The sequence below is a fragment of the Thermobia domestica genome, chromosome 2, assembly GCF_964235325.1.
Source record: "Thermobia domestica chromosome 2, izTheDome1.hap1.1, whole genome shotgun sequence".
In the NCBI taxonomy this organism is placed as follows: domain Eukaryota; kingdom Metazoa; phylum Arthropoda; class Insecta; order Zygentoma; family Lepismatidae; genus Thermobia; species Thermobia domestica.
Window position 1 is genome coordinate 291,228,241 of NC_137455.1, and position 26,571 is coordinate 291,254,811.

At 34.4% G+C, this 26,571-nt stretch overlaps 2 protein-coding genes across 4 annotated transcripts in view; one reads left to right on the forward strand and one right to left on the reverse strand.

Moving 5' to 3' along the window:
- The window catches only part of LOC145678572 (telomerase protein component 1-like), a 556,234-nt gene that overhangs the window by 106,900 nt on the left and 422,763 nt on the right, over positions 1-26,571 (forward strand). The gene's annotated exons all lie outside the window — the stretch shown is intronic.
- LOC145678573 (uncharacterized) overlaps positions 1-26,571 on the reverse strand; it is a 124,895-nt gene that overhangs the window by 7,215 nt on the left and 91,109 nt on the right. Inside the window, exons 4-7 of the mRNA XM_081748881.1 lie at positions 7,534-7,633; positions 5,653-5,823; positions 5,027-5,145; positions 3,410-3,556 (exon numbers count right to left, since the gene is read on the reverse strand). Of these exons, the coding sequence (XP_081605007.1) occupies positions 3,410-3,556; positions 5,027-5,145; positions 5,653-5,823; positions 7,534-7,633 (537 nt within the window). The remainder of the gene's footprint in view (positions 1-3,409; positions 3,557-5,026; positions 5,146-5,652; positions 5,824-7,533; positions 7,634-26,571) is intronic.

Consider the following 26,571-nt stretch of genomic DNA (forward strand, 5'->3'; position numbering starts at 1 on the left):
ATCACTGGCGTTCTTACAGACATTAATTATAACATTTTCTATTGTGTTGTTTCCAATGAAAAGATAGACAGTGCCAGAAATCGCCCTTAATTTGATCTTTATTTTACGTTTAACTTCGGAACCAAAAGTCTGCACACCATAATATTTCACAAGCTTGTGCGAGAGCAGGTCAGGCTCTACCACTATGCCAAGTTTGATCCAGATCGGATGAGTTCAGTTGAACTCGTACGTTATATAATGACTTATTGATGTCGAAAAAAAAATCAAATGAAGAACAAATGTACGCAACGTAAATAATACTTATACTACAGAAAATGAAATATGCAAATATTTTTTGTGCTTATTTTTATTTGATAATATTTTCGTGTATGTGTAGGAATGCTTTATTTTGTTGATGCTTGAGTTAGTTATAATGTCTGTATATTGAAATTATGTCAGTGTGTACAATATTACATGGACTCAAGAAGGATAAGTAGCATTTAAAATAATTTGCCATACTTTAATTCGCGTGTGATTTTCACTATGGGCTTTGTATTTGCTGAAGACTTTTGTATTTGTTATTTCATTAGCTGCCAGAGAAAACAAATATATCAACTAATTACTTATCAACAAATAGTGAAAACCTAAACATACAAACTGGAAAAAATAAACTATGTAACATCTGTCGTTAAATGGCCGGGTTAAAATTACAGTGGTGTAAGCCATTTCTTCAAAAAAAAGTTAGACATAGAAATCAAATCTAGATAAGTCAACCTGTTAACAAAAAACGTAAATTAGACCTTCATTCAACCGCTAACAGATAGCAGTGTAACTTCTAGTAATAAACAGCTATTTTGTTCTCGAATATATTACAGTACATTCTGCATTAATTTATGGAAAACAAAGAAAATGTGACTTTAGACCGTTGAAATGTTCCACCATACGGGGAGGAAAGGAAAGGAGAAAAGATAGATTAAAGAAATAGAAAGTAGCTGTGATGTGTCGAGATGGGTACCGTGTTGAAATGCAAGGGCATGAGGAGTAATGAATGATGGAAGATAAAAAATGTATATATACAATATAGTCAAAAAATGAAAATTTGAAATACATCATAATACATGTTAAAGACATCAAATATTATTATTATTATTATTATTATTATTATTATTATTATTATTATTATTATTATTATTATTATTATTATTATTATTATTATTATTATTATTATTATTCGACGATAAGGAAAGTAATGGAAGATAATGCAGACACGGACACGGACATGGAAACGCACATGGAAAAGTCTGGAGAAAAGATTTTCTTATACTTAACGTAAAAGATACAGTCAAATGTACTGTTGTCCCTGGTTGTGTATTCTTGGATAAATAGAAGGGGGATCTGAGTGCTGGATGAGTATCGATGATTGTCAATGCAAATCGAAAGAGCGAGTTAAAGAGTGTTACCAACATAGAAGGCTGCACAAATGGGTGAATTTTAAGGATGTGAAGGAGGTTGAAAGAATCGCAACTCCTGGCATGACAGAAACTGCGTGTTATCGACGAGCCTAACCCATTGTCTATATTAGAGATTATCACTGACAATTGAATTTTACCGGAGACGAGTTTGATTAGTTGTGCATTCATTCTTTCTATACTTGAATCTAATTGAGTTTGCACCTATAGAGAATGTGTTTTGAGAAAAGAATCAATTGATTACCCCCTTCATCATACATTTTATTCTGATTTGATTTTAGTTGTAACTGTTCCTTGATTATTCTTTCATGGAGCAGTGTTAGACTCATCAGTTAAGATTATGTAATTCAATAGGAATTAATTTTAAAATTAATTACCCAGACAGAAAATACAGGTGGTTTACAGGCGCCTGTAAAACATGCATAAACAGGCATATTTTTACAGGCGCCTGTACATGCGCCTGAAAATGGAACACTTTTAAACGCATGAGACAGGCATCGATATTTTTCACGATCATTGCATGTTCATATCATGGAAACAGGTAGTTTTTATGTTGATAGGGTTGCGACCTTGCAACGTGGAAAATGCGTGTAAACAACATGTAGAGAGTGGAAAGACATGTACGTAACCGGTATATTCCATGTAGTTGACACCTCATGAGGATCTGACGACAGCTGCTTTTCATTTGATAAGAATGTAATTGACATGTTAAATATATGTGAAATACGGGTGTTAGCGAATTAATGGGCGTGTAGCGGAATATATATGTAAAGTACATCGCATTAAGTACTATACATGTGTCAGGACCTTCATATGTGCATGACAAACTGGAGACTTGTTGCCTGAATATTATATGTTTCCTACACCTGCAACGTTAATGATTCACTCCAATCAAACTTGTTCATGGCATGCACCAGTTTAACTCATTTATTGGCAATCATGATGATTGCATTTTCCGTTTACCTGCACATTGCCTGTACATTGCATATAGGTGGGTTCACACTTCACATGTACACGGAGATAATACAGGCAATGTATTCAGTTGTAATCCCATGCATTATACATGTGTCAGGACCTTCCATAGCGAATGTCGAACTGGAGACTTGTGCCTGAATATTGCATGTCTCCTATGCTAATAACGTGAATGTTTAGCTCCAATCCACCTTGTTCACCACACGTATCTGTTTAATGCATTTATTGGCAATCATAATCATTTCATTTTCCCGTTCACCTGTACATTGCCTTTACACTGCACGTAGGGGAGTTACACACTTCGCATGTACACGAAAATGATAAATGTAAAATAACATATTCTACATCATGCGTTTCCCATGCTATGCGCTAATACATGATATTTACATGTAATGCGAACGTCACACATGTATATTACATGTTGATAAACAGGCACCTTCTTTGTACTTTTCATTCTTACTGTATTGCGAATGTTATCAACAATCCATTCAAGGTACTTTACATGCACATATTCCCTCCATTTACTTGCATGTGAGTGACTACGTGTACATTGCATGTTCTCATTTTAATGTACAGGCTCTGTACAACGCATGTTTCCGTGCAAAATTTCCAACAGAAGTTTAATACTTTTTCGGCATGCATATCACCTGAAGACAATGTGCCTGTAATATTTTCTTTACATGTGTTTTCGCCGAAACAGGCGCCTGTATAATGCCTGTCAAAATCTGACAGGCTTTTAGAGGCAGTTCTATGTACAGAACATTGCATGTTTCCTCAAAAATTTTCATAATAGTAATTTAAACAAGACAATGTTGCATAAAACCAAGAATAGAATATTAGAATGCATAATGTACTGTTTACGAATTTCAATTCAATTTATATTCAAAATTATTAAATATACAATTATAGAATTGGTATATCTTTGATTATTGTGAAAAACGTAAGTTACTAAAATTGAAAATGAACCTAGCAGAGGATTCTATACTTACCGTTCGCAGCGCATTGACACTAATATCAAGATGTTTTAAGTGTCGAAGACCCAAAAATGTTCCAGGAGCTATGCTGCCTATGTTGTTTCGACTGAGGTCCATTGTCTCCAAGCTAGGCAGTGATTCTAGGTTTGCGTTCTCGACAGTCTGGAATATTAATACAGCTGTTTACATTATGTAAGCATATACAAAAAGTAATATTTATAAGCAGCGCAACTACTTACGGTTATGTAAGTGAATGCACTCGAAAGAAATTTAATAGCTGGATGAAAATACATTCTAAACATTATGTTAAATTGCATTGCATCATAATAAATTGTGTAAATAATGATACATTTACTGTTTACTTTATCAGGTATATGGAAGCGTATTCTTACTTGATTGCTTAGAAGTTAATCAAAGTGCAACGTCGAAGAGTCCTGAGAAATGTTATATACTGTATATATATATATATATATATATATATATATATATATATATATATATATATATATATATATATATATATATATATATATATATATATATATATAATATATATAAAATATTATATGACTCGAATTTTATTACTAGTTCTGTGCTCTGTTTATTAATCTAAATGCTTCAAGCAACTATTTCGATTTACAGTGCTAATATACTTTTACATTTTCTGTTGAAATTTATCAAGTTCAGCCAGTTATGAATTCACAAAAAGTGATCTATATATCACATTCTTAATTCGTTTGTTGTATGATCAAAGTAAGTCTCTTCTCAGTTCAGTTGTATGACACAAGCTTGAATATTCGTATGCCAAATAAAACAAAAGTACGATTAGGAATAAATATAAAGACGAAAAATATCGTGTGGGAAGAATCGAAAATTTATGGTTGTTATATCACACAGCTTTATATATATATATATATATATATATATATATATATATATATATATATATATATATATATAAAATTTAATACATTGTTTTATGGCGTGTTCAATGAAATCTTTAAATAAATCTGTAAATGATAGAATATGGAACTAAATTTATTTATATTTTTCTCCATGCTTTGACAAAAGCCACATAGTTCATATTTTTATTGTAGTATAGGAAGTTATATTGCTTTGAAATGCATTCGTGATTGATGTAGAGAACATCACATAATTTCTAAATAAATTGAAATGTAAGGCCTAGATTTTGTTAGCGCTGTGTGTATTCGTTCAACAGTTTAGCAAATGTGTTATCTATAGTCAGTATCAATGCTTTGGAGCTGTTGCTAGGAGGGATGTTACAGAAGATAACTAGTACTGTTGTAAATTGCGTACAGCAAATTTGGTGAGAAATTACGCATAGAATTGTATCTACAAATGAATCACATGTTGAAATATTCGAGTTGAGGTGAAACCAGTACGAATCTTATAGTTTCTTCCTTTAACAAATATGAACAAAAATCACGTCTCAGTAGAACCTTTATTCTCAGTTTTGACCGTGTTGAGTAAAACATCACATTTGGAAGTTTTTTATTTTCATTTAATCATTTTTTTAAAAAGTTGAAAAGATGGATAATCTTTTGATAGTAAGTTTTCCTAAGTTTCTTGATTACTTATATGTTTGTGCTGTGAAATTCACAATTTACTTACTTGAATAAGGTTCGATGAAAGGTTAAGGTGCTTAATATTATTGAGGACTTTAAGTGAAATTATTGGTACTTCAGCAAGGAGATTGTCCGAGAGATCAAGTGATTCCATGTTGTCTGCTCCTGAAACAGAATAAGGAATTTGATTATTACTGAAACATATATGACCATCATGGATGGTTGTTTTCATTTTAGAGGTTTAAGATATGAATCTCACTTCCAATTTTGCAAGAAACAATTATGTTGCTAGAATTTGTATTAAAATTCACATCGAATTACCTTCAGTATTTGTACTACATGGGAAATGAATATACTAGTTAAACCTTAAATTCTGCTTACAAATAAATTTAACGTAACGAAAGAATTAATGGTTGAAGTAAAAGTAAGTGAAATATTTAGAAATTTTAACAATTAAACGATACATGCACCAGGGTCCTTGTACATAACAAACTTCACATAACTAGGATATTTATCAAAGATGGATCAAAGATCATCTGCATCAAAGATGAACCCTCTTCCACTAATTCACTGTAATCTCGACAGTAGTTACGAAAATTGAGAAATCGTAATTTTTTCGATTTTTGCTTTAGCATTAAAATCATTAAAGAAAATATATAATATTCTTCTTACCTTGAAATGCATCACTGTTGAGTTTGGTTAATCTGTTATGACCGAGCTTTAATTCTCGGAGTCGTGTTAATCCAGTGAATGCTCCACCTTCAATTCCACTTATCCAGTTATGACGTAAGTCTATCCTCTGCAGTGAACGCTGAGATAAGAAGGCCTGATTTCTGACAATACCTTTAACAAATATGGACAAAAATTGAAAATTAGAAAAAAAAATAATAGTAGCTTTTGTAATAGTGCTTGATGTGTCTCACTACTTATACTAGAGGGCAAAAATGTAACCCTAAAAAGTGATAGAAGAAGCATATATATATATAATATATATAAGATGTAGAAATTATGGAGGCGAATCATAACGCGATCCTATTTTGCGTATAAACACTAAAATTAACTTTACAAGTTTATTATTTTGTAAAATGATAGACTCAACCCACCTAAGAAAGTTTTGGCTGTTACAAATTTCAATTTATTTCTTCCTTGTTATTCTTCTTCAATTTCTATTATTAAAATTGTAGTATTGGAACGGTAATGTTTTTAGTGAAATATGTGTATCACAACGACTTCTTATAAGTAAAGTGTACGAAGTGAAATCGGGTATTCAGATTCACCCAGCATGGTATGAATGCTTGAGTAGTGGAGGTGGGAGAGGAAAAGCAGACGGTCAACAGGGGAGGCACCGTAATAATTTGTTCCAGAAGACGCAATACTAATATATGGAGGAAGATAAACTGTTAACTTGCTTAATGTGTGTACTGGTATTACGTGGGTGGGTGTTTTTTTGGAGTTATGATAAAGTTGTTTGTCTGTTACTCGTGACTATTTTTTAAAAACAAACAAACAAACAAAAAGGAATTTTAAGGCAATTTTTTAGCGCGTTGGTGAAGACGCATGAAACCAATGATAGAGCTATGACACCGCAGAAAAGAACATTTTCGACCAGATAACGGATTAATGCGGCAAGATATGGAAATAAATACACTAAGATTTGTGGGTGATCTTGACAGTAGTTATGATGACATGGATTTCGGGGAGAATAAAATAAGTACTGATACAGAACATGTAACGGACTTATCCTTCCAGGATGCAGAGTCTACTACATTAGGTTCGGAATATATACCATCTCCCCAGAAGAAGAATAAAGGAAGCGCTGTGGGTGATAAGTATTTGCAAAAGGCCTATGAGTATTGAATAACCGATCAGAAAACAGGAGAACGATCTATAACAAGGCAAAGTTGTTGTTATTACTGTTATTATTAATATTATAGTTAGTGTTGAAATTTCTGTTATTATTACTTTAAGTAAGTATTTTTTTAAAAAAATGACCCGATGCTGAGTTCGCCTTACTATTCAGAACGCCTCATATAAACGAAAGGTCCTTCCGTACTACGGCATAAGTTTAATAAAATCTTGTCTGTGTTTTAGATAATATGAATTTTATTTATTTATTTATTTATTGGAATTCCCATCTTTTTAAAATTAATTTTGATTTTTATCAAAATGTACTACAAGTGTAAAGGATTTAAGTTTCACAAACTGTCAAATTCAGTGTGTTATTCCGTGGGCCAATATTTACGATGATTATCAGAGCATCGTAACATTTTGGGAGATTTAATAGCAGATTACATGATTAAAATAGTGAGTAGTGTAGTCAGAATTGTGTTCTGGGGTGAATGAGTCATATTCAGTTCGAGAATCATTTGTATTGATTTGCAGTATTTTTAAAATTACATTTTTGTTATCGGATAAGCTGCAGATGTAATTGACACAAGTATAAAAATACAAAAGGCATGTTAATACACAGCGTATATAATTTACTGTAAATTTGTCTTCAGCTTTTGTTACATCATTGAAATTGATTTCTTGCACGTTTTTAGTTCAACTTACCTATTTTGTTGTTTGATAGAGATAAAATTTGAAGTCCGTTGGGACCATTAAGAGAACTACTTGGTACAGTAGTCAGGCTGTTTTGGTCCAGGTATATTTCCTGAAAAGTAAAAGTATTGGATCAGTTGATCATAAGATGATAATTTGCTATATGGACATCCATTACTGTAATAACATCCAAATAAGAGTAGGAAGAGTAATAAAATAAATTAATTGTGTTAATAATTTTGGAACGAAAAGAACAATTACTTAGTAAAGAGACAATACAATTCTCTATAAAGAAGTAATTCTAATTCTGTGCAGATGGCCGTTGAAAATGCATATATTCGTGAAAAGACAAGAATTTTAGTGATCGTTCTCAACACTGTTAATTATTTACATCTTGTAATGAAGTGTGAATACCTTTTTGGGGCAAATAACCGCCAGAATAAAATTGAATTTCATTAATTATTTTCTCTTTTTCTCTGCTTTAAAACTCTCATAATGAATACATATTGTGGATGAAGTGTTATTCTGATTTTATGTCAGTTCTTTTGAGATGCCTTATTCTTCATTTTGGGGATGATCTTTTATTCCCATTTTACCTTTGCGTTTTGAGCAAGGACATTATGTCTTATGAGTTAAGGAAAACAAAGAAGAAAGACTTGTTCTAAAATTGATTAACAGATGTGGTTTTACTAGTTTCACCATTTTCGTGTCAGAAATCTCTATTTAGTGGGGTCTTAAGTAAATAGGTATGTTTTTAATTAATTCTCTATTTCTGTTTGTGTGAATTTTACTACATTTTATTTAGTGTAGTTGACTTCTAATAGAAAGTGATAATACTGAATGTTTAGCTTGATTTCTATTGATATGTCATATGATTCACGAAATTATAACGGAAGAATTTACAATTTTTATAGTAGGAAAATGAACTGTTTTAGAAATCGTAATTGTCATAGAACAATCAAGTTTTGTATATTTGTTATTCTCATTATTTGGGGATGCGGATGCCACTTTTTATATCCGTGCAGACCTTTGTGTACAAGTTATCGCAAACTTCACTCACAGCAGCCAAAATTATTGATAGAACAAGTAGGTGGTACTTATGCTCGGGATTGTACAATAGCGTCAAGTTATATACTATTTTTAGTTGTGTTTTAACACTTGTATTTATGCCTTGATACATTTGCACTGTATACTCTTTATTTAGGAGGAGTTTCATAATTGAAAGTTGACATTCACTCCCATAGGATAAATGGGATTTGGACTCAGTTTTCAATGGGAGCTTATGTGGTTGTGAGTTTATTAATATGTAGGTACACAACTCATATATTTTTGGTGGTGGAAAAGAGGGAAATTTCGAACAAATATTTTTGCAGGTTTGAATACAAATGCACCGAATTCAGTATTAGATGTGGTCGAAAAGTTAGTTACGAATTGAATTGTATTAGCATTCTTGCATGAATAACAGATGTTAATGGTAAAATATTGTTATATTTTATAATACACGTACAGTATTTAACACCACTGACTCTTATCTTACCATGAAAGGAAACAAAACAGTCATTTAGGATGTTCTAGTGGCTGGCGAGCGCACCTGTGATACATGGGGTTCCGGATTCGATTCCCGATAAAGGGAGAGTATATTGAACGCATTACGGTGGTTCGAATTCCACCGTAAACTGTAAGTCTATATCTCATATAGCTTCGATACTGAAAAGGGAGCCTTATCTTCAACTGACAAACAAGCAGTTTAATACATTAATATTGCATTAACGATCCTATAATATGGTGTGACCTATTTCTCTGAGAAAATTCCGGAAGGGGTAGTTTACTCTTAGAGATGAATTCTTTTCGGATGCTTTTCTCCAAAACGACTCGGGCGATTTTGTTCTTATTACATAAATACTGTACATGTTTCATTAATAATCTGACAATATGGCATAATATCCTGACAACATGGCATAATTATCTTCTCATGTAAAAAATCAACACGGGGTAATTTACTTTTGCGGTTGTTTTCTTTGGACGAAGTTTTCTGATAACGCCTTATAATTTTATTTATTTCACAAATAAATGTTTCACCATAGCTGCAGCATTGCATGGTTTAGTTTAAGAAATAAGAACGAGAAAGTTCAGTGCGGTGGCCCGTACTTTTTATCTTATTTGAGAGGTGCATCCCCATCGAGATTGAATTTTAGACACACCACAAAAAGGCACGAAAAATAAAACATGTCGGATAAGCAACTGATTTTTTATTATATTATAATAAAAGTTTCGAATACAAGATGGTGAGCTTTCGCGTGACATATTTCCAAAAGTGTCCTCTTGGTGCTGTATATCACCCGTCTCATATTCAATGAAACTAAATCCCTGGATTTTAAAAAGGATGGTAAGGAGTTTTTGATACACTCTGTATATAAATCATGTATGAAAAAATGGGCATTTATTTCAATATAAGAGGCCTTCTCTTTAAGTAGAATATTTTAATAATTTTGTTAGAAATAAAGATATCAAGATTATGATAGGGTAGGATTTTGTTCGAATTAGTTATAATAACATGTAGAAACATATAGGCTTTTCAGAGAGAGTCGGGTAAACAGTTTTTAAAACGTATCCGTAGCTAGATTTCTTAAATAATAAATGGGCACCGAACACCCTTTCCCCAGAACAAAATTTTGAAGAAAACAGAAATTCACTACTTCATTCTTTCTGACTAATATTGAAGGTCTGTATGTATTTGATTTTATATATTGTTGTATTGTGCTCTTCTGTTTCTGTCGGGCAAGTGAACTTCGTGGTGGACAAACACCGTGTGCGTGAGTTTTCTCGGGGTTTTCCTGTTTCCTCCCACCTTGTTCATTCCACCATTTCCTTCATTTCTCGTCATCACCCTCTCCTATAGCCTAATCTGCATAATTGTGGGACGTAAAACTTAAAAGATTTCATATAAAGATTTTTTGTTTCCTTGTAAAGAAAATTGAAGGCTCATTGATCCCTACAAAATAAAACTTGAAATATACAGGCTATTGCGCGTTTTCAAACCTGCGCGATGAAGTGCTAGTACATGTAAAACGACATAAAATGTCTTAAGAGTGGAGCGAGCGGCAGAAAGAGAACTGACCCGGATCACAATGATAGATGCGTCGGGAGGCAACTTTCAAGAGTGACCTCATCCTCGGTAATCTACTTTGACTGTGAATGTTGCATGGCTTATACTGGACGGTCAGAGAGATGCACCAGACAGCTTCTTTGTAACGGTATCAGTGATCAGCTGAATCCCGAGAGGATTTTCAGATACATGCTTGAACAGAGCAGGAGTTAAAAAGTGGTTTATTTCGTATAATAGTGTATACTGTTCAATGATTGTGGGACAGGGTAGTCCAGTTCTTAGTGTCGAAGCGTAGGTTTCCTGGTTTGATCTCACTCTACATAAGCATATAAACTTGTGGTGAACAACATCGTATTCATCTGTTTGCTGAGGATTCTCCTGTTCTTTTCCGCTACTCATTCTAACAATTGTTTAATGATCATTCGCTTGAACTTATCACATATCTCATTTAGTCTGAGATAAATGCTTGACGTTAGGCTAAAATTTTTATTTATTTATTTCCTTTATAACCGTTGTAATAAAGTCGTCCTGGGTTTAATTTCTGATTATGGTCATGTTGTTTGTAGTTTCCTTGAGTACCATTAGGGGGATTTACACTCAGTTGGGTTGTTGGGTATCGTCAGTGGCCATCCATCATTCTACAGAAGTGTCTTATACACAATCGATCCGGTCATTCATCGGTCCCCTTCCTATCCACTTGCTAGGAAAATTATCTTGTAATCAGTTTCGAAGAACTAAACGTAGTGAGGAAGGACGCCATCATGTTGAAAATGAATAGGTGTTAATCAAACTCCAAATTACCTCATTCATCCGTGCTATTTTCAACTAACTCAGTTATCCGTGGGTTTATGAAGTCCTCAAATAAATTGACAGAAATTTTAGAAGTTCAACTTCCATCGAAAAACAGAGGGCCTGTACCAACATCCATCCAAATCCTGTAGGGTGTTCCAAAAGCACAAGAAGAGAAGTGAAGCTAGATGGATGTTTTAAAAACAAAGTCTGGTTTTTGTACTTTAAATCAATGTTTTGACAAATATAACTCAATTTTTGATTATTGGAGTATCGCATTGTTGCCGATTATTGCAAAGCCCCACATGGAACACGTTTCGTAGGTCTTAGTCATATACAGGAACATATTTCATAGTAGTCTGTCATTTATATTCATGCAAGCATTACATGAATATTCTTAACACTTCCAGTAAAATTATAAAATGTAATGTCTAGTGTGTCAGTTTTTCTAAATAAATAAATAAAACCCTGCCTGAACCCATTTTAATTTCCAGAAAAGTATGTGCCAATGGGTAAGGGTGGAATCCGAGCCACCATAATACGCTCAAATTTCAATGTTGTTCCACCGGGAATCGAACCCGGGATGATATATCAAAGGTGCGCGCGCGAACCAGTAGATCAGCAAATACTAATCCTGTCGCCATCTCTGCTCCTCATCTTTTCTCATAGAAATCATTCATATTCCTGAGCATATCAATTTGATAACAAGAATAATGAAACAAGTGTATTTCAGTTCTAGTTTGATTTTGTAGAACATCTACAATGTTTCACAATGAAAACTATTTATTTTCAATGTTCTCTCATTTTTTCCCCTTTTTTCTTTTATTTCTTTGTTTAAGAGGGAAAAAAGCCAACGTTAGATTTCTATTGAAATCAGCCGAAACGAAGTAATGGGTTTTTGGTGCCAGAGCGGACTTCATTAATTTCCTTGGCCATATGTGACTTTCACTCATGGTAGCACGACATTGTATTTAGTTAATATAAACAACATTTCTATCTTCATAGTCAGGGCCATTACCTGCTCTGAAGCAGATCAGAACTTCTTTTTTTAATTTTTTTTGTTCAAAAAACTTATCTCGAAGAATTTTCATTTTGTCTGAATACTAAATTTTTAGTAAAATCACTGATTTCTTTTCGTTCAGGGAATACATTGCTATAATTTGTTCCAATTCCAGTAGCAATACACTTAATCAAAATCAGTACACTATTTTATGTTGAAACAGAAATTTAATGTTTGAAATGATTTGATTTACAGATGATGTATAGGCAAGATAGCTGAAAGGATATACGCAGGGGTGTAGCCAGTAGGTTTATCTAGGAGGGGACTGTCGTTTTTTTAGGGGGGCCGCTACAATGTACATAGCCAAAAAAATGTTACAGCTAATGATTTTGAGGCCTGAAAAAAACGGAAAATTGTAGCAGATGTGGTGGCAATCTGCATTTGGTCATTCCTTACGTGGAAGAGATACCATGCTGTTTTTCGATCGGTTAGGATCGGTAAGTAATTTACCGTAAGATTTTGTTATTTTTAAATGACTGAAGCGAGGTAATCTTATGATGATGTTTTAAAAGCTGGTCATTTGGGTGGTCCAGGAAGTTATTTGGGGGCTCTGGCCCTGATGAGCTCCCCCGTGGCTACACCCGTTGATATATGGTCCCTGCATAAGCCAAATTTTGTTATGATCGGAACATACATATATGCAGACACAATTTAGGCATACACAGAATTGAACATGTTTTCTAAAAATACTTAAATGTCAGCCAAATAATACAATGTATTAACTTCACCCAATAATTTATTTGTGTGGAAATGTATGAAAGATCTGCTTGAAAGTTCCTGTTAGTCTAGGCTCGGGTGTGACTGTAATGTGTGCAAGATATAAGCTTACAGAGGCAGTCACATTAAAGTCCTTGAAGTCCTCTGGGTACACATATCTTTACGTAACTAATCGAAATATTCTCTCCGACATTCCACACAATGTCTAATCCACCTTAACCAACCTTGGAAGCACTGGTGTCGCCAAGTTTTAAGCACTGCACCCAACTATTCTTTGTAGGCATTTACAGCATCTTCAGGGATGGAAACCCGATAACTATGAAGCTTCTCCTTCAACACAGGAGACAGAAATAAGTTACACGGTGCAAGATCGGGCCTGTAGGGGAGACGAGATAAAAGTTTTAACAGGAGTAGCCTATAGTCAATGAATTCAATTGTTTAGTTGGCAGTATGGACTGAAGCATTGCCATGATGCAGCAGGATTCCTCGCAAACTAGCCTTTGGTCCCTTCTCTCTAATTCTGTTGAACACTTTAGGTAGACAAACGCTTGTGTAACACTTGACATTATCGCGTTGATCTTCCAGAGTAACCGTAGCGTCATGTTCATTTTTTAAAAAGAATGTGGTCATTATTTATTTCCCAACAGTTAGTAACAGTTTGTAGCCTTTTGGATTTCATTGGTAGTGTTTCACCAGGAAACAACCAAACAAATGACTGGCGCTTTGTCTCTGGGTTAAACTGGTAAATTCAGTTTTCGTCACCCGTCACAATGTCTTAAACCCTCCTAGAGTCACCACTTTGAAATTTCTGAAGCAATGTTTTAACACAATTCCCCTCTTGTGTGCTTTTGATTTTCGATCGTATAGCACCCACCAAGATGAAACCTTTCTCAGACGCAAGTGTTTTTGTAGGATGGTTGAAACACTCAATGCCACTGTATGTCATCGCTGATCGTTTCTAATAATCTGCTCCATGGCATGAATGTTTTCCTTTTTTCACTGCTATTGATGACCTTCCACTGCGCCCCTCGTCTTTTAATGAGGCCCGGCCCCGTTTAAATTCTGAAAACCAACAAAACACTGTTGCACGCGATGGTGCACTTTTCCCAAAGACTCGTGTGTACCTTTCCAGCGACCCCGATTCATTTAAACATTTAAAGACGAACAGAATCATGGCTCGCAAATCCCTTCTTTCCAACTCCATAGCTGCGGTGCAAATGATGGCAACTCCACCATTTGTCAAGAACACTCACTACGTCATACGGCATGATAGTCACGAGACTGAGCGAGTTCACTTACAAAGGAGAGGTGCTTCTCTTGAAGCAAAATTTATTCGTGCAGTGTCCAGTTTAGCTGTATCGCAAAACTTTCCTAGTTCCTCTCGTACTATTTGTATCACTACTCTGGATTAGAAGCACAAATACTTTTTGTAAATAAATATTCATGTAGCAGGCGTGAATGTCGCAATATAAAATTGGAGATAAGTCTAATCATGTTCAACCAAACAGATATCTTGTTTTGAAAGTTATTTATTTGTATGTGTACGTAGTATATTTTATTAGTTTACAAGAAAGGCTTGTAAAAGATTAACAATATACGCTTATGCCTCGTATAATCCTTCAGGGGGACAATTACTGAACTAAATGAAATAAAACCATCATAATTTTTAAACGGTTCGCATGATGACGTCCCAACTGCGTGGCTGACTACAGGGCATGATGGGAATTTGTATGCGCATGCGCACGCAACTTGTTGTCTGCCATTTGCCAATGATGTCGGCCATTTCGGGGACTGAAAATCCGTATTTCGCAATGGAGAAGTCTCTCCACCCTAAACGGGTAACGGAATATCCAGCCATGGAATAATCGGTGCGATATTCCTTGACGGCACGGTGACTACTGCACGATACGTGACAGTTTTGGAAAATTTCATACCCATGATCGAAAGTGACCCTGATTTCGACGAAATGTGCTTCATGTAAGACGGAGCTCGACCATTGGACCATGAGAGTGTTTGACGTCCTGAAGGAGTATTTTGGGGACCGCATTCTGCCTCTGGGATACCCAGAGGCCACTGAAAGGGGGCTCGCTTGGCCGCCATATTCCCCGGATCTGACCCCATGTGACTCATTTTTGTGGGGCTGTGTTAAGAACAAGGTGTACAGCAATAACCCCAAAACTATTGCCGAGCTAAAAACTGTCATTCAGATCATCGACAGCATCGCTGTTCCGACACTTTAGCGGGTCATGCAGAATTGTGCTGTTCGTCTGCGCCACATCATCGCCAGAGGTGGCAGACATATTGAACATGTAATGACCTAAATCCGAGTGTCTGTAGTGCCGTTTACATGTGCAATATAGTGTGTGGAAATAACAAAAACTTCCGAAAGGAAGATGGTGTTTAAGTTTTGAACTTTAATTTACTCGGTTTACGTTTTTCTTGCCTGTTTTACAACTTGAAACCATATATGAATACATATATCGCTAAAAACAAATATTTCTTTTTTTTCCTGAAAAATCTGGTCTTAACTCAGTAATGATTTCAGGTCATAGCCAGGGGAAATCCCCCTGCCCCGCAAAGTTAATAACCCTCCACCTTGAGTGATGTCTCGATTCGAAGTGAAGCGATTTGAACTGCACGCTAGTGAAATAGGTGGTATTGAAGGAAAAGAAATTGCTGAATTTGTGACAGGAAACACGAAGTTTTTCGAAAGTTGTCGGATTTCTACAGGATTTTGGACCTTGATCCGGTTTACTGGTCGACAAATGATGAATTCCTTTCGGAAAAAAGGTAGTTGATAAGCTGCATGTTGCAAACAACGCACCGGAAAGAGCGTAAAGTTAATGAAAGATTACATTGCAGTTCTAACTAAAAAATGAAGAACACGAGCAATTCCTTTTGCAAGCGATGAAAGACTATAAAAACTTGTTTCAAAATGTGGAAAAGCTACCTTGTGTAAAAAGTAAAAGTTATCGTTAAGTCGATCTACATTTCTAATATATATTTTTGTCAATTTTTTGAATATCAGCCACTATTATTTTTATTTGTATGTACTATCTGATTGATTTCTAAGTAATGTATATTTTATTAATGAAGCAATTGGCATGAAAAACAGATCCAAATAGCTTTAAACAGTGGTCCATAACACTACGTATTACTGTAAGTACTATATGTACGGACGATGATTATGATGCTGGTAGCTTGTTACCTGATAAGCAATCGACTGTACTTGAACACTAGTCAATTCTGAATTACGGAGGAAAACTTTATATTGTTCTATTTATATTTATAATAATTATTATACGTTTATTGACAAATAGTAAATCGAGTGCCATTGAAATTCAAATAGATTGTTTATCCGCAGAAATCAGGAGCTTTGCGGCACGGGTTAACGTCGATGGATTTTTGTGAAATTTTGTGTATGATGTTTTTATTACCAAAGGAAAATAAAGAGGGGGTGCGTCAGAAGAAAATCGAAAATTTATTTTTTCCCATATACCTAAGGACCACCCTAAGACGATATTACACTCACTGGTCAGTACATCTTCGTTGTCACTAGTTAACCATTGTTCTTGCATCTGTGTATGCTTCATCATCCTTACATTGTTGCTGAATGACCTTCTCTGTCTGGCATTAAAAGAAGAAAGAAAGAAAGAAAAATGCAGCTGGTCGGTCACTGAAACTCATTTGTAATTTCGTTTGCACTTCCGTCATTGAACATTGTCTTCAGTGACAAAGAAGAATGTTTACTTTGGTGCGCCAAGAGAACAACAAAATGAACGGTATTCACGGACACTGACATTTCGGGTAGACCAATTTACGAAAATTGCTCTGGCACAAAGTCAGAATAAGAGAACATTCATTGAAAGAACAAGAACTTCTATCTGTGGAACGGTAAAGTCCCAAAAGCAACGGAACCTTTGTGGGATAGGCTTTTTCAAACGGCCAGATGGTTAGCTGAGCTGCAAAGAATTCTTGGAAGATGAATCGAAGAAGTTGTGCGTGATAACAGTGGAAAAACGGTGATAAGAGTTGTTAATTTGCAACACTTTGAAAGGCGTAGAAATTTCATTATAGCCAGCGGCAACCTTTATAAATCTCTCTTCCGATAATGCTGAAGACTTTATAACAATAGTAGATATGTTATGGTTCTTTGGCATGAAGAAATGGACTCGTAGCTTCTTCAAGATCCAAGATAAAGTATAGTTTTCATATAAAATTGCATCAAAATTAATTTTGATATGATTTGAGTTTAGCGTCCCTTTCAGAGCGAGGCTATATGAAACATGGACCTACAGCTTAGCGTGGGATCCAAACCACGTGAGCTCCCGCCGGGAACCGAACCCGAATCTCCAACGCCAAAGACGCGTACGCGCTTAGGCATGAGGTTCCTTTTCTATCAGAAGAAATTAAGCAAGACTAATCAGTAGATTTAGGTATTGATATATTCGGAGTGAGTAAAAATGTTTTTTCGGAGAATGGTGTGTAATATGATGAATGTACTAGATCGGTAAACTAAAACAGTATATGTAAAAGTAAGTATACAAAAATTGTAGTAGATTACTTTATAATAATAATAATAATTATAGTTCATGTCCAACACGGTAATTGAACATCATGCCCGGTTGTGTTGAAATAAATAAATAAATACTTAACAGATATTTTATCATGCACGTTATTCGAATTTCACAATGTTTTGCGTGGACTTTAAATCAATTGAGAATAAAGTTTGTATGAGATCCTAGATAATCGATAGCCAACTCAAGGCATATGGATACTGCAAAGTGCAACACAAAAAGTTAAAAACGGAGGCGGATAAGAATAATGGAAACTACAGTTAATGATTTTAGAGCCGACACTGTGGCTTAATTGTAGAACTCTCGTTTCTGGTTCTGGGATCCCTGGTTCAATCTCAGACCAAGTGTCCGTTGGTTTTCCCATTTCTACCCACATGCTTATTCCACCATTTTTATCATTTTAATTTATCTTGATTAATCATCCGTGTCATTTAGCTTAAAGGTCATAGACGTGGAACGTAAAACTAGAAGTGTATTTTTCGAAATATAGACACTGAAAAAAGAAGTCAGCATTGTAGTTAGTGCCAGAACATTTGAAATTTTAATTTTTGACAATTCGAATTCGTTTAAATTTACCATGGTCATTTTCATTCCTCACCCTGTATTTAGGTCCTCTCCGTGTGTGTCCTGTCCTGTGATGAGCCTGTGGTAGGAAACAGTGACAGACAGCCCTTCCCGATGATCTAGTGCCTAGTGTATGCGCCTTTGGTGCTCGTGGTCCCGGGCTCAATTTCCAGCGCGAGAGTATAAAAAATTAATTTCACAATCATTCACTTTCATTAATCATTTATCTTGTTTAATCTAAAGGGCATCACCGTTAAAAAAAATCATTTCAAATAGTGGTAGCAGTCACCACATGATATAATTCGTGATTTTCGAAATATTTTAAGTTGTTACGATGTTTTTTGAGGACTTATATTCTCTTCAGTTATATCAAGTAGGCTTTAGTGTCAGTATTTCATTTGGCAAAATTATTAGCGTTCGTGTTCGGTGCGGAAGGCTTGAGTTACACTCTAGTCGAAGTAAAAGTGGTAAGCTGTAGGTCTCTACATCTCATACATCGTGATGCTGAAAAGATTTATTAGATTTTAATTAACCTACACTGTTGTGTGTTACTGAATCCACTTGTGTTGGAAATACATTGGCAATACATATACTTGTTTTAAAATCTGATACCTACCTCCATCAGTGTAGAACTCGTAACAATCTAATAGCCATTCTGATCCAGACTAAAGTTAGGCAATATTTTTAAAACGCCATAATGGCCCAGATGAATTTCTGAAGATAAACTTACACGTTTCGTAATAACGGAGTGTTTTAAGTATTGAATAGAAGGTGAGCAACGGGAACCCGACATCTGAAGTACTGTTAGCCAAGACGTGCTTTGAATCATTCCAGAGTGCAATAGGCCATTGTGGTATGCTCTGTACGCGCTCGCACCCTTGAAAGAAATTCCCATACGAAAACCCTCGTAGGAGACGCTCACAGAAAAATAAAATAGAAAGGGCCACTGAGTCAATAGTGCACCACCGGTCGTAAGCTAGCTTGGAATAATGTTTCCGAGACACATAAACACACACACCTATATGTATAATGTATATGTGTGCCAATTTACACGCTTTAATTGTGCACACCATATACACATTAATTATGATGCATAACACGAATTTACATATGAATGAATGTCTGCAGCATGACACGCTTATGTTTATATCTCTAGATATTTGTAGAATGAATTTTCATTTTACGAACTCGCTTACACATAAGTCTTACGTGTTACTTAAAATATTCGTGTCGCTTTAAAAAGAAATCAGTAAGTGAGATGTTTGATTCAGTTAACGTTGTTTTACTAATACTTCACAGCTTTAAACCGAAAATACAAATGAAATACTGGTTAAAAGGACGTTAAAAATGTTAGTTACGTGATAGGGTAACCATTCTCATTTCTTGTCATTCTGCGCTCATAATTTTAAAGAAATATTTCTGTGTAGATTATACAGTGTAAATAATAATGTCTAATCCCTGAGTAAGCTTTCAGAGCTCCAGTTACTACTGGTCAATTGCAAATTTGCTGTGAAGATTTCAAGAGAGTGACTTCAGTTATATTGTATTACTTTCGAGAAATAATAGTTTAAGCAAATCAAGTAAACAAAAACAGCGCTTACAGTGAGAATCATCCTGAGCAAGAATACTATGTAAAGGACGTGCGTGTAATAACGCTGTTGAAAGTCTCATATTAGAACAAAATAACTATTCGAAAACTAATAAATATTCAAATGATATACAATAGAAGAAGCACTATCATATAGAGATACATATCAAGATAGTGGGAATAGATTACCATAAACTATCATAGATGCATCGGATTTTGCGATGCAATTTTTCGATTATTGGTCAAGTTAGGAAGATGAAACTCGGTATACAAACTCCACATTAAAAATAAGGATACACATAGCCTAGTTTTTTTTTTAAATTTTCGTTTTAAGGGGGGGGGGAGCGGCATTCTCTATATAAATAAAAATGAAATGTAAGATTGTTCGACAGCTAACTTCTAGATCGCTGCACCAAATTTGATTTTTCTTTTTTTGTACACGACTGGGCCATGGCCTAAGGCTTTCTTTCACATTATCGGCATGAGGGTAAGAAAGGGAATGGTTGAATGAGAAGGGGTGACATGTAAAAATAATCGAAAATGACTGATATAGTTTTCGGGGTCGCTTAGATGAATAGTACATTCTCGATGTCGTTTAAGTTATAATTTATTTCCTAGCATCATGGGGGTGAAGGGTAATAACATGTAAAAATAATCGAAAACGACCATTATTAGTGTCCAGGATAGGAGAGGCACTTTTCTGAAACGGGCAAAATAACATGTAAGTTCGAACACGTCTCTGTGTCGACATAGTTGAAATGCATTGGTCTCAAAAGTACTAAAATCAGGCATTTGTGCTAGCTGTGTATTAGTATAAAAGTTACAGATGGTTTGAACATATTCTTTTTTAATGGAGCTTTTAAAGTAGAAAAGCTGAGAATACTGTTTTTACATTCTCATGTACGTCGAAATACAATTAAACATGTTTCTCTTTTCATATCGATTGCTTTCTGTTGTTGTAACTGGTACAGCTTGTATTTATATATGCTAGTAGCTTGTCTTTATATGTATACAAACAACGTTCTTATACAAATATTTAGTAGCGGGTCAAGTAAGATTTGGCTCAGTATATTATTCAAAAGTAATAATTCAAAATGTTAGATTACATAGTAACAGTGGCGGATCCAGGATTTTTAGATAAAACCACTATTTGTTATTTGACGTCTCTGCATGCTGATGTTCTCTTTCTGAAACTAATATGGCTTTCTTTCTTTGATATTTCACAAACAAATATTGGATAAATAGTATATCCTTCAAAGTTTTGAGTTAAAGTATGACAGTTTTGTAATTTGTTAAATTTTGTAATTAATCCTAAACTTCAGTAAGATTCATCTCAGTTCAGTGGCTATTTTCTCCATATAACAGATTGTCTTAGCGGAAATGGGCTTTCCAAATATTAATGTAGTCGATATTTAAAATTGGCACACTATAAGTATCAAATTTAAGTTTTATCTTTATAGTATGTACAAAAGATAGTACAAACTGTAGAGAATGAAAGTAGAAATTAAAAAAATAGGAAAAAGGCGGAGGATAAAATTGAAGAGAAACATATTAAATTAAAATTCCTTATTACTTAATGAGTTGAAAAAACCTACTGTTAAGAATGCACAGTTTGAACCTGAATTTTTGTTTACCATATCTTTTCCTTTGCGTACTAATTTTACGTTATTTTGAGACTTCCAAATTTCACCTTATTTTCCACTGGAAAGGATCTGTAAATGTAAAAAGGAAATAAACCTTAATTCAAATTCGTCGTAATGTGGAGCACGACAAACACTTCGTGCTGTTTATATTGTGAAGATTAGATCAACTAGTATTACAACGAAGAGGTGTTTCAGCTATTGACCGTGGAGATTCACAGTACGATAAACAAGCTTTAGATATTTTTGTCTTTCACGACGTAAACTTTGATGGCGTGATAAATTAACATGCCTGCATTATCACAGGTGTAAACTGTTTAATTATTGTCGGGAGGAGGGCGTGAATAGTGGATTAGAGTGGCAGACTGACGACGGTGGTAGGTCACATTGGGTCATGATGAATGGTGGGTCATAGTGAATGGCAGTCTCGCACCCAGAAATTTTTGTTAGGAGGGGTCCGAAGTATTTCTTGGGGGGTCCTATGTAGTATTGAATGTGTGTTGTTCTGCACCCGAAAAGACAGTAAGTGTCCATTACTGCCAAAGTGGGTCAGAGTGGGTCATGGATCAAGCTTTTATTGACCTACACTACACCACACACACGACCTCAACGGAACAGTCGGCTATGTTTATATGCCATGCTGAAGGTTTAAAAACATCTGAAAATATTTTCGTTCATAAACATTACGGACATTTTCTGTTCAGTATTGGAAATGTCAAAATATAGGAATACCTATTTAGGAATAACCGCAGTAGGATAATTTCGTAAAGATATATTAGGTAGTGAAGCGAAGTCGACTAATACATGAAACTTATCATTATAAACTCAAAGAAACTTAACATCTACTAGTTAAAGAAAATAATCCAGCAAGAAAATGGACTTTTTGCATAATTCTGTATTGAAATTCTTGCCCGAATTACTAAGAAGTTAGTGTTTGAATATTTTGCATTTTACAATAGTAGGTAGTAACACATTACATAATCCTTTTTTTCATTTTCATTTTTTTTTTTTTTTTTTTTTTTGCGAGAACTTTCACTTTTTTGCTTTCCCTTCAGCATTTTAACAAAGGAGGACATGCGTTATTGCTGCTCATCATAGTGATGCTAAAAGCTATCGGATAGTTCGTTTGAAGGAGGGTAATATGAAACTGAAAGTAGGTAAAAGCTGTTGGAAAAGGTGTGCAGATTAAAAACTAGCCTATTTATAGTTTAAATATATGCGCAGTTGGGCTATAGTGCTTACATTAAATATCTATATAACATTAGGGCAAGTTGGTAGCTCATAGGTAAGGAGTCGAAAGGGGAAGTTATATAACGAAAATATGCACTATAAATTTTGTCCTAAATGTCAGGATAGCATTTTGCTTCGATAGGACCGTTCTGGGAAACCAAAGTCAATCACATCTCCTTTTCCAAATTGAGTAAGAACAAAATAGTTTTCTGGTTAATAATAATAATAATAATAATAATAATAATAATAATAATAATAATAATAATAATAATAATAAATCTCCTCTTGAAATTGCAAAACATTTGGACTCTATTTATAACATGAGTTGTGAACTTTTTATTTTTCACTGATGACACTGAATGTCCATAACATCTGGACACACTTCTTCAATATTTTTTATTAACAATACCTAGTAGACCTAGTTTCAAATCAGCAAATTGCGTACACAGTTTAACATCCATTAGCGCTAGTAGCGACAGCGACATCTATTAGCGTGAGGCAGGCAAGCAATAGCACAGGTATCGACGCGAGATTGCTTATTATTACGATTAGTGTGACACACAGACTAAGATGTTTGCCGTTTATTATTAGGATAATAATGTTAATGAAAATAGTATAAAATTATGTTTTTCTAAATATCAGATTTCAAATGTAAATGGATTGATACGCAAATGTGCACATTTTTCTACATGAATACAAGCTACAGGTCAAGCGACGTCCGAAAAAAGATACAGATAAGAGCCAGCAATATCTCCTTTGATGCCCGGTAATATATGTAGCCCTATTATTTTTTTTAGAATTTAACTATTTTTAAGTTCTCAAGTTTCGAGAGACACACCACCCTATATGGCTGCGCGATACATTGGTTGGGAAAGCGTGATTTAAAATTTGTTTTATAAGGAGAGGAAAAAAAAAGAAAAGTAAGCAATAAAATCAAAGAAGAATTAACTTTTCCTTCTCCCTTCATGAATTAATAAGTATCATTTAAAAAAAAAAAATCACAATCGAAGGAAAAATAAACCTTTCTTAACTCTTTCTCTTATACATTGTTTTTAGACATGACTACAATTAATTATGTCGAAATTGTTAATACTACTAGGTTTGCTTCATGGTAAGACGGCAGTACATAAAAGAACAGTAATCTTACACCATTTGATAAAATCTGACTATAGCAACTGTAGTGAAATGCCTCATCATCAGGTTAAAAAATTTATTTTATAGTTTCTCATTGAAAAGTTTAAATGTCCTATTCTTGCAATTTTGCTGCTAGTAGAATGAAAACTACTATGCTGTAGAAATATAAATAATGAAAGATAAATTGCTGTGCTTTGGACAAATCAATATTCGCTTCTTAAAACAAGGACTGCAACATCCCATATGCATTTAATCTCCGAACATATGCCGAATTCAATCTTTGTTGATGGGCATAGGAATCTACCTTGAATAAAAATGACAATAGGATGAAATGTATAAAACCATGTTTAAAAGAGAGAACCGCATGAACACTTCTTAACGTAGTATGCGGACACTATGTAATTTTGTATTTTGTAAGGTATAGTACAAGGTACAAGGTCAAACTATGCTTGATAATAGCAAGATGAATACAGACAGGCTTTTTACATGTTATGCAAAATAATAGAGAAGCACTTGTGCTCTTAAGCGTAAAACAAAATGGTGGTGCGTGTGATGAAAGAGGACCAAAATAATTTCCGAGATTCAAGTCAGGTAGCAAAATTAAGCCAATATGACTTGATATATAAAATTCACTTTTTCAACACGCGCTTTTCTCGCAATTTCTAAAAGTATTCATATAACCTGCCATGCTCCATCTTATATGATATTTCATTTGCACATATTTCTGTTGTACTGTGTTTTAATTGAATACATCTAATACATTTTGAATTAATTTTAGCTTCTAAAGGATTAAGACATTTGCTTCCTTTTTAAAAAATATTTTAATAATCTTGTTTTTCAATCTTGTGCTACCTGTAATTTTCCATACTTCCTCTTCGAGATTATCGTTGGTGGTATGTCATCAAACGTAGAACTGCTTTGTTTCGCGCTTAGGGACCAAAATGAGTTTTTTTTTTTTTTTTTTTGTATTATTTTCTTCTCGTTTGCTGTTTGCCCCGTTTTAGCTTTTATCTTTAAGACTATATGAGGCGTGAACCTACAGTTTAATGCGGTGTCCAACCTATGAGCTATCACTTAAAACATGAGAACACAAGAAAGCTTACTTTAGAGCTCGTAAGTGTGGGTTCGAATCTCAAAAGGCTATTTTTGTATTAACTCATCATCAAAATGTTATTTTAAATCCATTAGGAATTACGATTTGTGACCACGGTTTCTTTACGTCGGAAATAAATAGCAATAGAAACTAACATGCTGACCATACATCACCTAATCTAAGTCTATGGTTAGCCAGAGCTTTTCATGTGGTGTGTAGCTATTGACTTAGTATTAATATTTTCTAATCTTCCCCTAACTTTATATCGATGACGAAAAAGAAATACAAGTATTTATTAGGAAAATAAAAAAAAAAAAAACTACCCTAGCATTAAACAGTCGACCTCCTGTGAATTTGATCAAGGTCAAAATAACGAAAAATAGTTAAGTTCAAAATTATGTGTAAGGGTTAATTTTTATTGAATTTTTACTCTATGTATTAATTATTTATGTTCTTTTAAACTTTCGTTTCTAGAAAGTCAAAAATAATTTTTCTAGATCATGGATATACGACGATTATTGTAAGATCAGTCATAGCTTCTAACTAAAGTATTATTTTATGAGAAAACATTTTCAGAAGCGATGCTGTGTTTCTGGTTTGGAAATTTTAATGTAACTGTATACATTGGATACAGAATGTAGATTCCATTCTTAAGCAGTCCTTCAGCAAATGTAGGCAAACTAGTGAAGGAAGTGGTAATGCACATACCTGAATAAAGCTTACGTTAATAGTAGTGGGTGCGTCAAGAGTTCGCATAGTCTTTCTCGTGACATTCATATTTAAACAGTAGCCTCCACTGAAATTGTTGGAAAGATCGAAAGCATTGAAAGTGTGGAAGTCATAACAAGTACGTAACGGTGCTGAGAGAAAAGGAAAAAAGAGCCTCTTTGTCGTTTGATTAACAAAGGTTTGTCAGAGAGTTCGCACACATTCATAATGAAAATACTCTTTTGTCATCGTCACTTAGGGAAGACAGTCGCTTCATTTCACAGAGAATGATGAAAAGGTCAGTGACGGCAATGAAGGATTCCAGGCACTAGGTCACTGGACAAACAACAAGGAAGTTGTTAAAAAAATTATCACCGTTTTTGTGTGAGAAGAAAAGGTTTGGTTTTGCATGCAGTATGTAAGGCACGCCAGACACGCCAAATTTTCCTTCACGAAAACTGCTTAGAAGAATCATGATTGAATCTATACTCGATGTACAGGTGATAACTTATGTCTTAAAATTTTATGTTTACAGACAAACAACTAATAGGAAAAGACAAACTCTTGCAGTGAATATTGTAGTAGACATGCAGTTTTTGTTTGTTTTAGACGCTCTACCTAAATATTTTTCTAATGAAAGAAGACTCCAATGAAGTAGTAGACAAACATCCTGAAATGAACCGGGAGGAAGCATACTACCCCGAAAAAGATTGGTCGCATAGTGTCGGTCCATTCAAACTGCTTAACGAAAGTTCACACTTGCGCTTAGACAGTAGAATAGTTCGTAGAAATTGAAGGCATGTGGTAGTGAAGATTCAATATTCAGAGTTAATCATGAACCGAG